This window comes from Kryptolebias marmoratus, linkage group LG17 (genome assembly GCF_001649575.2).
Source record: "Kryptolebias marmoratus isolate JLee-2015 linkage group LG17, ASM164957v2, whole genome shotgun sequence".
In the NCBI taxonomy this organism is placed as follows: Eukaryota; Metazoa; Chordata; class Actinopteri; order Cyprinodontiformes; family Rivulidae; genus Kryptolebias; species Kryptolebias marmoratus.
This window is the reverse complement of record NC_051446.1, coordinates 15,313,401-15,327,611: the sequence shown is the minus strand read 5'-3', so window position 1 is coordinate 15,327,611 and position 14,211 is coordinate 15,313,401. Positions and strand designations below refer to the sequence as shown.

At 38.4% G+C, this 14,211-nt stretch overlaps 2 protein-coding genes across 2 annotated transcripts; one reads left to right on the top strand and one right to left on the bottom strand.

Annotated features, from left to right (window-relative positions):
• The first annotated feature begins 176 nt into the window (after window positions 1-176).
• Window positions 177-8,292, top strand: mmp25b (matrix metallopeptidase 25b). Its single transcript, XM_017418301.3, has 11 exons — window positions 177-291; window positions 370-455; window positions 2,506-2,638; window positions 2,760-2,898; window positions 3,180-3,484; window positions 3,573-3,752; window positions 4,672-4,774; window positions 4,957-5,039; window positions 5,242-5,394; window positions 5,847-6,140; window positions 7,243-8,292. Exons 1-11 carry the CDS (start codon window positions 270-272, stop codon window positions 7,488-7,490), a joined length of 1,746 nt encoding a protein of 581 aa, XP_017273790.1. The 5' UTR covers window positions 177-269; the 3' UTR covers window positions 7,491-8,292.
• A 1,796-nt stretch (window positions 8,293-10,088) lies between these two features.
• ca15b (carbonic anhydrase XVb) lies at window positions 10,089-12,497 on the bottom strand. The gene is made up of 9 exons (XM_017418307.3): window positions 12,341-12,497; window positions 12,089-12,164; window positions 11,975-12,001; window positions 11,723-11,893; window positions 11,485-11,633; window positions 11,292-11,387; window positions 11,132-11,207; window positions 10,891-11,054; window positions 10,089-10,811 (listed from the first exon to the last, which is right to left on the bottom strand). Exons 2-9 carry the CDS (start codon window positions 12,162-12,164, stop codon window positions 10,626-10,628), a joined length of 945 nt encoding a protein of 314 aa, XP_017273796.1. The 5' UTR covers window positions 12,341-12,497; the 3' UTR covers window positions 10,089-10,625.
• Between the last annotated feature and the right edge of the window lie 1,714 nt (window positions 12,498-14,211).

The following is a 14,211-nucleotide window of genomic DNA, read 5'->3' as shown; positions in this document are numbered from 1 at the left end:
TTAGCAGTCATTACAGGGGATTTATCTTTAGGTCTGGTTAGGTATTTGAAATAAAACAGGATCATGACTAAAGTTTCTATAAATTGTTTGAGGTTACCTCATGGTAAAATACTTCACACTTACTGTTCCTTTAGATGCTCATCATGTAATGTAGAACAGGATGTCTGAAAGAAAAAAAAAAGAAGAAGAAGAAGAAGCTGACTTTCAGTTTGCAGCCACAGAGAGCGCAGCAGGGATCGATCAGCCCAGCCTAGTCCCCAGAGACAGAGATGCTAAAGAGGAGAAACAACGGTGAGCTCTGTGTTGCTTTGGAAATCTGCTGCAACTAAACAAGAAATGTTCTCTTATAACGGAGTCCTTTATTGGCAGGGATGGAGCTGCTTCTTCTGCTGTGGATGGTTGTGAACTTTATGGGACAGACATCGGCAGGGGCAGATCAGTACAGCAGAGCAGTGGTGAGTGAGCATATCAGCTGAATTTACTCCTTGTTTAAAGTTTTCTATCTTTCCATCCAGCTGTTTGGGTTCATAATGTGGAGACAAATGGTAAGTTTGTCCATTATTTTTTAAAAATGCAGCTGTCTGCACCAGTAAAGCCTTTTACATTATTACATCAAATTAATATCAAATTGTGTGCAACACATCCTGAGGTATTAGTGGCAAGTTCTACCTTAAATGCATATCATTTTGTTAGGAAGTCATGGTTGTCTAAACATCAAGCTGGCTTACAGCAGAAACATATGGTGAAAAGGGGGGGGGCTGCAGTGGGTATTAGATGGTATATGAAATCAATAAAAAACATGCATAATAAATGATTTTAGGCATTCAAATACTTTTGATGACTTTTTGGAAGAGAAAATTTATTTAGCCTATACAATTAACAACAACAAAAAACACACTTCAGTTGTAAATCACAAAATGAAGCAGTTTGGAAATCTAAGCTTCCCATTTCCACATCAGCCTAACAGTTCCTCAAATTTCCTCACTATTGCTTCTTTTTGTGCAACTTCACATTTATGAGAAGCATTGTTCCAATTATTTTTGGAAATAGGGGTATTTCACTTCACAGAGATTGCTGTCATTTCACAGAAATCACAGAGTAAAATAGGCTCAGTAAAAAGGTCAAAGCATGTGGGTTGCTGAAAAACATACACCAAAAAAGGATCTGTTTTAGCTAAATAAAAAAATCCATTCATGAAGGCGTTGCTGTGGTTAAAACCCACAGAAAGACAGTTGTTGGAGGGCCCAACACCCTTTTCCTTCCAGCTGCAGAGTGAAGTGTTGAAGAAGGGTGGAGGCCATGAAGACAAAGAACAGGTTTCAAAATCACATTCAGCAATAGATGTTTTGATTGTTTTCCTGCAACATCAAAGTCTTTTCACTGACTGTTCTCAAGCATTTACCCATCATGCAACTTACACAACAAGGACAGAATCTTGCAAAAAATTACGTTAGACAAACTGCCCTGTGATGACAACAAGGTACAAAGCTGATCATATATAGACATAAATGAAGCATCATGTGTGTTAGACCCTGTGACATTAAATACAGGACTGTGTGCAAAAGTCTTAAGTCATCCATCCTTTCTTTGTATTTTGTTTCCAATCAGCCAGACTTTCTTGTGATCTTTCAAAGTTACCTTGATCAACGTTTCTCTAGAATTTCTAAAGATCCCTTTAAGTATTTTTTTTTCGTTTTTTTTGGATTTTAGCTTCATTTTCACTCAGTTTCATCTAGTACCTGACCACTTTCATATGAAAGTTGTCTTTTTTTGTCTGTTAAACCACTTAACTTGATCTATGAATCATTTAGGCACAAAAAAGCTTCTAACTGAAGCAGTGTTGTGTCGACACATCACAGACAAATAAACAAACAACAACAACAACAAAAAAAATTTAATGGATCTTTGAGGATTTTGTTACCAGCAGCCTGTCACAAAGATGTAATATATTCCCAAATAGTTATTCGCTGAAAACTTGTAAATGATCAGCTGAAGGACGATTCATCTCTCAAGTCTTTCCTGTTTTCTCTTATGTTCTAAAAACATAACTTTCAGATACTGTTCATCTGTTGTAGAAAGTATTTTTTATACTTGACACTTTTTTTCTTTCACTGGTCTCCTTTTCCTATGTTTCAAGCAAATCCTGCACAGTATATTATTGTTTGGAACAAGCACTGTACTGAAAGTGAAAAGCAGCCAAATTCCAAAGAAAAACATTGAGCCATCTTCAGAAAGCCTGAAGAAGTGTTGATTTTATTTTAAAAGATTACAAGAAAGTTTGACTTCTTTGAGGCTCATATTAAGAAATTATGGGAGGTTTAAAACTTTTGCAACATACTGATGGATTTCAGTGTTGTTGTAAACTCTTTATTTGAGCATTTTATCGATAGAGTACTCGATGAATAGTTTACCAGATTTACACTTAAAGCTGCTTATTTGGCCTGTATGTTAGTTTGTTTTTATGTAAATTGCTTAATTTATTCTGCTTTTATTGATTTCATGTAGGATTGGCTGAGCAGGTATGGCTACCTTCCTCCTCCTGACCCTCGCACCAGCAAACTGCAGACCAGAGAAGGGATTGAGAGAGCTATCCGTATCATGCAGAGATTCGGAGGGGTTCCTGAAACTGGATTGCTCGGTAACAGCCTCAATAACTCAAGCCAACGTATCATGACCACATGCAGTGTCAGATGATGTCTAAAGGTTCCCTCTGATCTGTTTGGTTTCAACACACAATGCGTGATCAACTTCTCCTGCAGACAATAAAACACTGAAACTCATGTCCACACCGCGATGTTCACTCCCTGATATTGTTGGAGGTGAGGACATGAAGAGGAGGAGGAGGAAAAGATACGCATTGTCAGGCCTGAAGTGGGAAAAGACAGACCTCACATGGAGGTGGGTTTCCTGTCACATCACATTGTGGGTTTAACACCCATGAATCATGAGCCTTTTTTAGCCATCATTTTCGTCAAGGTTTCCTGAAACTCTTGCACGTCAAGAAACTGCCAGAGCTTTATCAACCAAAATAAAATAGATTTTAATGTCTTACCTTTGATAATTTTGTTTTTACTGACAAAAATCTCTTCTGAGGAATAGCAAAAGCCTGAAAAGAGTTGCTCAAATGAAGGATTAAACCTTCAGTTTTATTAAAACAAAAGGTCTATTCTTCTCTGCAGTGTCCACAGCTACCCAACGCCCTCCATCTCCCCCAAACTCTCCAAAGATAGGGTGGATAATCTCTTGTTTTATGCCTTCAAAGCCTGGAGTGATGCAACCCCCTTAAATTTCCATAAGTTGTCGGGCCACAGCAGGGGGGGCACATCAGGAGGGGACATCAAAGTGTCATTTGCCAGCTTGCTTCACAATGATGGATACCCTTTTGATGGGAAGGGAGGCACTCTGGCCCACGCCTTTTTCCCTGGGGTTCATGAAGTGTCCGGTGACACGCACTTTGATGATCATGAGATCTGGAGCTATGGAGGTATTTATTACTCCAAGATGTCCTGTGTTACATTACAAATACCGAGGTGTATGTTTTTGTGTAACATTTTAGCTTCACACCTCCACAGGTGACAGCAGCACCACAGACTTGTTTACAGTAGCTGTGCATGAGTTTGGCCATGCTCTTGGCCTGTCTCATTCTTCCTCTAATCCCTCCATCATGAGGCCGTACTACCAGGGATCTGTGGGAGATCCTTTCAGATTCAGGCTGGACCTGGATGACAGGATGGCCATCCAACAGCTTTACGGTCAGAGACAGTTTATTTATTACAAATAACATCCAAAGTGTGTTGAGACCTCATGTCCTTATGCGTGTCTGATAAAAATTCTTCATCTAAGTTTGCCGATATCTAAACAATAATTAAAGCTACTCATTGCAAGGTATGAAATCAAACAAAGGAAAACTAAACTATACCTAATAGTGCAGTATAAAAGAATTTACACCAATAGTTTTCTAGATAAATTGATATGCAATTCTGAAATGTGGGTCTACATACAACGTAAACAAAGTACTTGACTGAATCCACCAAAAACCACATGGAAGCTTGAGTCACATAATTGATCTACATTAGGCTGGCCATAGTCTGTGTAGGTAAATAAATACAGTGGTAGAATCAAGGAGAAGATGTTTATGTGGAAATATAAGAGAGAGTCTGCTGCTAAATGTAAAAGAAAAGAGAAAGAAAGAGTAAGACAACTTTCAGGAATAAATATGGGGGCTCAGGCAGATTCAAAAGAAACCCCCGAGGAATTTTTTTGTTTTTTCTTTTATTCATTTATGATTTAAGCAAATCAGAAAGAAAATAATTGATCTTAACTGTATGAATCAGTAAGGCTACTTTTTTAACTTAAAAACTAACAATAAGGCTTCTGGTCCAAGACAAAAAATATCTAAACTAATCAATTGTTTCTTAAGTGATAAATTATACTATAAGCTCATCAAAAGGGTAAAACCATTCTTTCATGAATACAGTTATAATAATTTAATGTGCATAAAGTTGCACTCATGCAAAATTCCTCTCAGATCATAAAAAGAAAAAGGATGCATTCTGTCTGTCAAACACCCCCAATTATTGGGTAAAATGTAGGTTCCTACAGCAGTTTTCTCATGCTGTCATCAGCTTTCATTTCCCTTTTAAAACTGTCTGTGTCACATATTTGTTTCAGGCGTGAGAGAAGATGGACGACCAGGTGTTGTTAATCCTTACCCAACACGCCTGCCGAATCCGCCCCCCCCAAGATCAACAAAACTCCCACGGCCAACAAAGACGTGAGTAGAACCAAAAGATGCAGTCCAATAAGCCCAGTAATATTTGCTTTAATGTTCATTAAATTAACAAGACTGTGGGTGTACTTTGAGTCCATTCAGGACAGCTTTCTGTGTTGGGTTTTTTAGCATCCTCTACTGGCTTTTGTAGAAACTACATTAAATAAACAACTTTTCTATCCCAGTTCTGATCCTTCATTTCAAGACCGGTGTCAGGGAAGCTTTGATGCAGTAGCAAATATCAGAGGAGAGGTCTTCTTTTTTAAAGGTGAGAAAAGAAAATGTATAAAAATTATCTTCAGAGAAAAAAAAGCACAAAAAACAAAAAACAATCCTAATTTCATCAAAAATAAATTTAAAAAACTGTGAGTTTAGAGTATTTCTTTTGATCCTCTTCATCAGATGAACTCTATCATTTTATGTTTATATTTTACACCTAAATCTAATTAATTATTTTATATCTTTGAAAGGTTCACATTTCTGGAGAACTCAGCGAGACGGGTCTTTAGTGTTCGTACGTCCGGCAGAAATCCAAAACTTTTGGATGGGACTTCCTCCAGGAACAAATAGGATTGATGCTGTTTATGAGAGGAAGAGTGACAGCAAGATTGTCTTCTTTATAGGTGGGAAACAAAGACAGTGTGTGTTGTTTTGAGTAGTGTAATTTTGGCAGTAGAGGGGTTGATTCTTCTCAGAAATGTGATGTAATTGTTCCACATGTTGTGGGCGTTTTGGTCAAAAATAAAATAAACAAGGCCTTCACGGAAATATTATTAATGGAAGGTATTTTCTCTTGTTACCACAAGAGATGTGATGTCTTTCAAAAAGAAACACATCACATTCAGTTCAGACATGCAATGAGGAAATAAAGGAAAATCAAAACTGCAATTCAAAATAAACATCTACACTATTTCTGTTTTGTTCAAACTGACGCTAAGACTTGGATGTTTATCATTTTTACACTCTTAATGCTCCTGAAGCTCTCGTAGTTGAAGAGCGGAAGAGAAGCCCTTGTAACTTTTCTTCAGTCTGTGGGAGGGTTAAAGTTTTGTGTTACTCTCTTTCATCTGTCCAGGTTCTCAGTACTGGGTCTTCAAAGACACAGTGGCCATGAGTGGGTACCCTCGGCCCCTCTCTGACTGGGGCATGAGGAGGAAAAATGGGGCTTTGGTGGACCGGGTGGACGCAGCCTTTATCTGGGCCCACAATGGCAAGACCTATCTGTTCAGCGCAGGGGAGTTTTGGAGGTTTGACGAAAGTCAAATGGGTGAGCAGGCAACCCGGCGCCCAGATCCGGACTACCCACGGGACAACAACATTTGGGGAGGAGCACCAACCCACATGGACGACGTCATCAGCTGGGGGGAAGGTAACTTTGCTCTTAGAGGCACAAATATTTATTTTTGTCAAGAAAGAGAAACTAAAGCTACGGGGGAGGTATATTTTTGGGTGATGATATTTTTAGCTGGCATCCAGAAGTCAAATAAAAACAAGTTCATATGTTGACAATGAAAACGAAAGTCAAGTTAAGAAAATTTGAATAACATTGTAGTTGTGATTTAAATGGTACAAAAGTAAACTGGCCTAAAGGGATTTGTAGCTGCTGCTGCAAGGAATTTATTTGTCATCTCTTGATATGTTACACAATTTTTTAGTGCTTTTAGGAACCATTTAAATCATTTGATCTCTATCGCGCTATCAATTCAGTTTAAACTAGTCTCTTCATCTTTTATCAAGTGTCATGTTTACTGTATATGTTTGAAAGGCTTCTGCCAACGTTTGTGCTGAGTGGGAAACCTGCAGTGGTAGAGAGGATGAGAGAATGCGTTGATCTGAAGGTTGAGTTTCATCTGGGGGGTTTTATGGTCTGTGGTTAGTAAGAAGGAGACTTACAGTGAGGGTACTGTCACAGTAGGCAAACACCCTGGCCAGCTCCAGGTATCTTACTGGGCTGCAACGAGTTAGTGAACAGCATTCAGGGGGTAGTCTCCAGATGTACTGTGCATTCACAATGGTTCTCTGCTTCCGTGCTTGAATCTCAGAGGCTCACAACTCTGTTGCTTGAATTATGAACATGTTCAAAAAATTGGTGCAAGTTGTCACGTTATCTTCTTTTATAAAGTGTACTCCAGTAAAGCTAATCATAAACTTGCGGATGGCTGCTGAAGTGGGCTCATAATGGACTGAGGTGGGTGCAATGTGAGATGAAATAATGTGACTCATAATTCAGTGAGACTGCAGCTGAAAATCTGCACGTTTTCTCACAATATTGAGTCAAATTTCAGCCTCCAACTAGTCTCCAAGAGTCATAGCCCAGTGAGATACTACTTTTAGGACCAGCATGACTAATAAAACAAATCAGTTCATCATCATCATCTATTTCTTATTCTGCTTTATTGAATTCTAGCTTGTTTGTTTGACTTTTTCGATGTTGTCTCATGAGAAGTGTCTCTGCTGCTGTTGTTCTTCAGGAGATGCCTATTTCTTCAAGGACAGCTTCTATTGGGTTCTTAAGAATGGAGGACTAAACCAGGAGTATGTTGCTCCAAAGTCCACTGCGGTGGACTGGCTCAGATGTCCAGCTCCTCCGACAACCAATCCACAGAGCACCCGAAACCCAAAGGAATGCACCTGTTACTTTAGAGGATCATCTCCTTCACTGAGAAGCAACTTTCTAATCCTGATCTCTCTTTTATTGATAATGAATGAGTTTATTTGATTATTTATTCAACTGAAAGGATTAATATTTTTATAAGCAGTTGTTTATGTGCTTCATCTCTGCCTTCACAGGACTGTTTTAGAGACTCTTAGACCATCACATAAGAGTAGATGGTGTCCAGTTACACACAATAAAGAGTCAGCTTTAAAATTGTTTCATAACAGCCCAACTTACTATAAATACTTTGTCTTTTTAAAACCTTTTGTTGACCCACTAGAAAAGCAGTCTTTTGTGTCCTATCACATCCTGCTAGAGTTTCACATGCTTGTGTTTTTAGGACAAGTATTCAGCACCTGAAGTCTCTTTGGGAGAAAATGAAATTTAACATCTTGATACAGCCAGTGGAAAATTTCTAGAGCATGATAAGATCTCATCTTTGGATAGTTTTAACACTCATTGTCAGCTCTGTTATTTGATTTCTTATCCAGAATCTGATTTGTGTGCTTTAACAGATACAAGACATACGGAAATATTTGGTTAAATATTAGCACACAGCATTAAATTTAAAACGGCTGACAAAGACCCGCAGTTTTATTGGTATGCAACTATTGTATTTTGGACCGTGAGAAGTGGATTTTATGTTTAGGACATAAAAAGTTTTATTATTTGTTTTACTCTGCTGCTGTAAATAGCTGTCATGGACCGTAAAGATGTTCTATTAAAACTAAATGTGTTTGTGTGAATATTGTCAGGTTACAAAAAGGTGTTATGTGTCACTTTGACAGCAAGCTTTTAGATGTATCGTTTTAACTAATGAAAGGAGTGAAGTTAAGGAATTAAAATGCTTCATTTTCAGAAATCATTCAGGTGTGTTACAAATTCATGATTTACTGTGACTGTTTTTACACAAAAAATCAACATACAGAACAATTATTTTATAAGCAAACATAACTGAAGCAATTTAATTGTCCTCTCCAATTTCAGAAATAACAAAATCTAGTTTAAAAAATGAGTATAAGTATTAAATCAGATGGTGGGCTTGTTCTGTTTCAGAGATCTGTGTATGGTTTTTAACTTGAAGCAGGCTGGATAAGTAGTTATTGTGAAATCAAACCTAACTGAAAGTTAGATGCAATCACATGACTTCCTTAGCAGTACAGATTTTGGAAATTTTGTATTTTTTTTGTAATAAGTTCTATGATAATAAATTGGATTCAATAAAGAAATAGTCTGGCCATATTTGAAGTTCTTTAAAATAGTTATCAATAATTAATACCTTATCAGCTGTGACATCAGTCATAAAGTTTTGAGTGTGGACAGGAGGTCATAAGGCTAGGCTAATGGCTAGCCTAAGAACCTGTTTTTTTGCATGACACACTTTGTTTAGTCTGTTGCTGTTTTCTCAGTATGAACAATGTGACTAATACTCAAATGTATGTGTGCTGAGCATAGCCAGTGTATGTCATGTTGTTAGTGCTGAGAGGCTGCCAAATGTATCAGTCCGCCTGATCAGCGCGTCTAGTCTGTCAAAAGTTGACGCATCTCCCAGTGGACTGATACATTCAAAAGTGTTCGCCATTTACATGGTCTGTGTAGTAACACGTAGTCATGTAGTAACAGGGGAGTTGTTTGGTTAGAAACCAGTGACAAACTGAACAAATGGTGTCATGCAAAAGTGTACAGGCTTAATATTAATTAATGTAGCATTCTTTCACACCAGTAGGATTTTTTTGAGAAACGGTGTTTTTAAGCCTGAAAATATATGACAAGCCCTCATTTGGCTAGTCCTTAGTCTTGCCTGGACAAAGACTTCTGCCCTGTCAGACTTCTGACAAAGCCCCTATTCAGAATGGCCAAAATATCTCTTTTAATTGAACGTATTCTCTTTATCTGTAAAATGTTCTGAGATTACAGCACATGTGGGTTGTTGCGTCACTGATAAGCTAAGATGAATTTGAAAAAAAAAAAGTTATCTTTTATTCTCAGCACCTATTAGCTGCAACTACATTCTGTCTACTCATTTGACATCTGGCTCACGCAAGATCACTATCGCTGTTTAAAAAGGAAAAATGCTTATTGTGCTTCACTGACAATTGTGTACTTTTGCTAAGATCCCTCAGTGATGGTTCAAGGAAAATGCCTCTCCCGCCGGGCATGACACACCTTTGTCAAAGAGACTAAACACAGGTGTCATTTAGCCTGAAGAACCTACTGTATGAAGGTAAACATGTTACACAAATTGCTTTTTCTTTTTAGCCTGATTTTTGTAAACAAAAATCATTTAACCTTGGTGATAATGCAGCAAGAAAACTAAAGATGTTTTTAAGCCAGATATAGTTTGATCTGATGAAAATGTGCTACAGTCATACTTCAAAAGTTGTTTTTGATGCAATTGAAGATTCATTACTCTGATTTTAAAGGTGTTTACTCTGTTGCTTAAAAAAGCTTTAAATGCCACAGGTTGTTTGCTATTGTTCACATGTGTTCCACTGTGGATTAAATGAGTCCTCACATAGCTTGACAAACATCCTCAGGGCTTTATGAACACAAGCTCCTAAAAGATCAAAAGTCTCTCAAAACTGCAATAAAAAGACTAAGTTTTTTTTTTTTCCGATATAAAATTTTAAAGTCAGATTAAAAATTAACTTCAAACTGGACAAGCGATTGAAAAAAGATTTATATATTAGGATCAGAGGTACATTTAATGTGTAAATCATCATTCACAAAGTCAAAAAAGAAAGAACAAACTACTAGAGAAGTGTGCAAGTAAACAATGCTTATTTGGCCAAGTTACACTTTAAACCTTCATCACACAAAGTAAAAGACAAACCTTCAGCTTTAGTATTCAGTTTAACTGCAGTAGAATCTGCAAAGTGCAAACATTAATACAAAATAGTGCACATTTATTTTTCCAGGCATCTGGATAAAGTTTTGCTTTTGTCATTATGAGAGAAATCTTCTGTATTTGTTTTTTCATGTCTCAAAATTTAAAGTGATAATTAAAATTCAAAAGTAACCTACAACTCTATGGTTTTAACCATGTCATGATACCACTGATCTGTAGAGTTTTATTGTAAAATTAGGTTTTGTGCCACCAAGGCTCTATTTTTCAGACAATTAACACATGCTGGAACAATTATCATTCAGGGTAACTGCTTGATCTGTATCACAGCAACTTCAGCTCTGATTCTTGGTTTAAATCCACCGCAGCATAAGACCGAGGACCATCAGACCCAGAGAGAAGCCCATTTTGGTGGAAGAGCTGGTGCTGTCTTTGGGCTGTGTCGAGACCGGCTGTGCTGGCTGGATATTTCTGAACACATTAACCATCACAGGTGATGAGCTGTCGTTGATATGCAGCGATGAGCTGATGAGGTTTATCTGAGAGAGGGGATAGAAACAGTTAATATCATGGGAGGAAAACAAGGGGAATTGAAAATCCCACTCCGTGCTCACTCACCAGGTCTTTGCTGACTTTAATTGTATCCTTGAACACAGTCCAGACTACAGCCTCATTACAGGCAGGGGTGGTCAAAGAGCCGAGGTAGCGGTAGTAATTAGAGCGATTCACTCCAACCAGGAGGTCATCCAGAGAAATCCCAGCTGCCAGTGACACTGACTGTCCTGAGGGTGGAAACAGCAGCTTAAGAGGCTGACTGAAACTTCAAATGAATAGATTTCACAAGACTTAGCCATCTTACCAGCCAGTGAGATGTTGGACAATAAGGTGCTCAGGTTTTTCCAGGCAGCAGGCTGGCCAGTTGTATCTTTCAGCTCCTTTTTTAAAAAGGAAAAGACATCATAAGGGTTTGCTATGAGAGTTACATGGAATTTTTGACTAAACATGACATATTTTCTCACCTCAATCAGGAAACCAAGAGCTGCCAGTCCTTGGGAGTCTTCCACAGCAAGAGTTGTGTTACGGTTATAGGATGATTTGCTGTTTACAATGTGCAGCTGAGAGAGAGAGAGAGAGAGAAAACCCAAGATAAAATATGATTTTTACAATGCTAAATGTAAAAATATCACCTCACATGAAGTAAACTGTAAATACCTCCATGGGATACCGCTTCCCATCCACAGTGTGCTCAGACCCAGGGACAGAGGATCCATTTCCCCAGTGCAGGTGGATCTGCAGGGTGTCATAAGCCTCAGACAAGTCACCTCCCGAAATCCTAACACCAGGGTTCAATGTCACTTTGACTAAAAATAGAAAAAAAACATGCCTTTTTTTATTGTTGCGTCATAAGGAAAAACATGCTAAAGCTGCAAGGGAAATATTCCGATCACACCTGTCTTTCCCGTGTTTTCTAATGACTTCATGGCGCTGGTGCTGCTGAAGCCATCGAAGGTAAACGCCGTCAGGTTGGCGTTGGCTGTGGCGGATGCTGACACGATGTTGATGGGCGACTGGCGGCTGCCGTTGCAGTACTGAGGAACGATGGTTGCCCACTGAGAATCATCTACAGACAGGAGAGAGAGATGAGAGGAGCCGCTGGGGGTGGGAGACAAGGGGCAGCGGTGAAAAGGATGATTCTACTTACTGCAGCTTGGATCGTGGTAACACCAGGCTGAACGAGGAGAAAGAGAAAGATTAGCACTTCATTCCTCAAAAGCAAAAAAGTTGCTTTAATATGATTTAATTAAAGAAAGCATACGGATGGTGGTTGATGCACAGTGCGCGCCGGGCGCAAAAAGGCACAAAACCGCTGCAACTGCTGCAAACAAGATCATCTGACACAAACAGACAAACAAACGTGTCACAATCATGCTAATACATTTGTTAAAAATTTATAATAAAAAATTCAGTCTAAAATGTTTCTGGTGCATTAAAATAATTAAATTACAAACACCATTTTGCCTCCTTTGAGAGAAACATTTCTGCTGCAGGTAAATCCGATTTCTCTCACCTTTACGCGCAGGTTTCTCCTCTCAGCTATCAGCCGTCAGACCTCGTCCTACCCTTTTATACAAGCTCGGCCCTTTCAGCAGGAATTTACCTGGGCTGAACGGTTTTTTTTTTTTTTTTTTTTTTTTTTTTTTTTGTTTGCCCCTTGTTAAGAAACCAGAACGAGTTCAGCCGAATGGAGTCAACAACTCACCAACAAGAAGCAACAGCAACACGTTCCCAGTTGTGTCTGAGGCGATTCCCTTTTCACTTCCTTTTTATACTATGAACCGTGCCCAAGACCAGGGTTTTCTGCACACAAACAGCTGCAGCATCTTGAGAAAATTAAAGGAACTTTCCACAGTTTAGTGGGTTTATTTTGTTTTGTTGGCTCTTTAGCAATACTTTCTGACGAAATGACTACTGTCACTATTCAGTTTTATCTATGGATAAATATTTACCTAAAAAAAATAGAGAAATTCTAAGAAATGTTCTATTTCTACTGGTTTTCTAAAATATCCAACCCTATACATCATCTCATCATCTCATTTTCGTCATCTCAGTTTCTTTTTAAGATTTGTTTTATTTTTCTATAAACATAATAATCTAATGATTTAATTTGACCATAGTGTTTTAGACTTTTCTTATATTTATTTTACAATGGGTGAGCAAAGTTTCCACTTATTATTGTTTTTTACTTGCAAGATCAGAAAACCTTTGTAAGTTACTAGATGTCAACTTGATAGTTTGCAGCCTGACTGAATTTTGATGAGAGGAAAAAAGACAAACAAAACAAACTTCCCCATTTCCTGTAGCAGAAACAATTAGCACTTTAAATACTAAAAGCATTACTCAACAGCCATATAAAGGCTGTGAAATATCTGAAAAGTTTTTGTTAAAAATGAAGAAAGGTGACAGCCCAGGAACAGGAACAAAAGGAGGCAGCTCTGGAACAGGATCTACTGGTTGAAGATTGGAAATTCTCAAAGACAGCTGACATGTGACCCCTGGTGGTTGGGGACACAAGACCCTCAGTGACTGGAGGCTGAAGAATTATAAGAACTGGTGACACAGGAGACACTGGTAAGCCCAGGCAACACAGAAGACTCATGAGGCCCTAGGTCTGGAGACTCAAGGAACTTGAAAGCTTTAGGCTCGGAGGGCTCAAAGAGCTGAATGACTGGAGACTGATGTCACTATGTGACTGGTGGTGCCTGGAGGCCATGGGTGACAAGTAACTGGGAAGTTGCTGCTGGCTCAGGTAGTCCATGGTCTGAAGCCTCGAGGAGCCAGTCAGCTGGAGACTAGAGACCATGGATAGCTGGTGATGGGATGGATGGGTGGCACTGAAGGTGCTGGAGACACTGGAACTTCTCATTGACTATTTCACTTGAAAAGTTTAATAACATCATTTTTTCATTAAAAGATCTTTGTCTAAGTGAAATTAATGTTGGAAGTTAATCTTTTTTCAGTCCCCACTATGTGCACAATATTCTGTACACCATAGTAAATTTACATAAGTCTTTTAAGAAGCATTTTGTTAATACCAATTTGTATTAAACATTTTAAATGTCATTCCTTGTGAGATCCACTTGTACTACAGCTGTCCAAAGGAAACTTTGAGAGATGAACCACCAAAATCAAATATTTTCACTAATTAAATGCACTTCTTTTGTTCATCTTGCAAAGGAAGCCTAATAACACAGAAAAGCTGCAACAACTCATCTTTGTCGGTGAAAAAATGTTTCTCTTTTCATACTGTGCTGAGTAAAAGATGAAGTCAGTGTTCTACACAAGTATTTGCTGTTTCACACCGACAAAGTGTTTACTCAGCTTTGGAGCCTGTTTTACTGGATGGCTGTTGGTCCTGGAAAGCAGTCAACAAATTATCAA

Excerpts from the sequence above, each read along its gene's own strand:
- mmp25b (XM_017418301.3), top strand. The coding sequence starts at position 270 with ATGCTAAAGAGGAGAAACAACG. Across the intron at positions 5,395-5,846 it reads CAAGATTGTCTTCTTTATAG|GTTCTCAGTACTGGGTCTTC; the intron begins GTGGGAAACAAA and ends TCATCTGTCCAG. Across the intron at positions 6,141-7,242 it reads CGTCATCAGCTGGGGGGAAG|GAGATGCCTATTTCTTCAAG; the intron begins GTAACTTTGCTC and ends GTTGTTCTTCAG.
- ca15b (XM_017418307.3), bottom strand. The coding sequence starts at position 12,164 with ATGATCTTGTTTGCAGCAGTTGCAGCGGTTTTGTGCCTTTTTGCGCCC. Across the intron at positions 11,634-11,722 it reads AGAAAACACGGGAAAGACAG|TCAAAGTGACATTGAACCCT; the intron begins GTGTGATCGGAA and ends TTCTATTTTTAG. Across the intron at positions 10,812-10,890 it reads TTAAAGTCAGCAAAGACCTG|ATAAACCTCATCAGCTCATC; the intron begins GTGAGTGAGCAC and ends CCCCTCTCTCAG.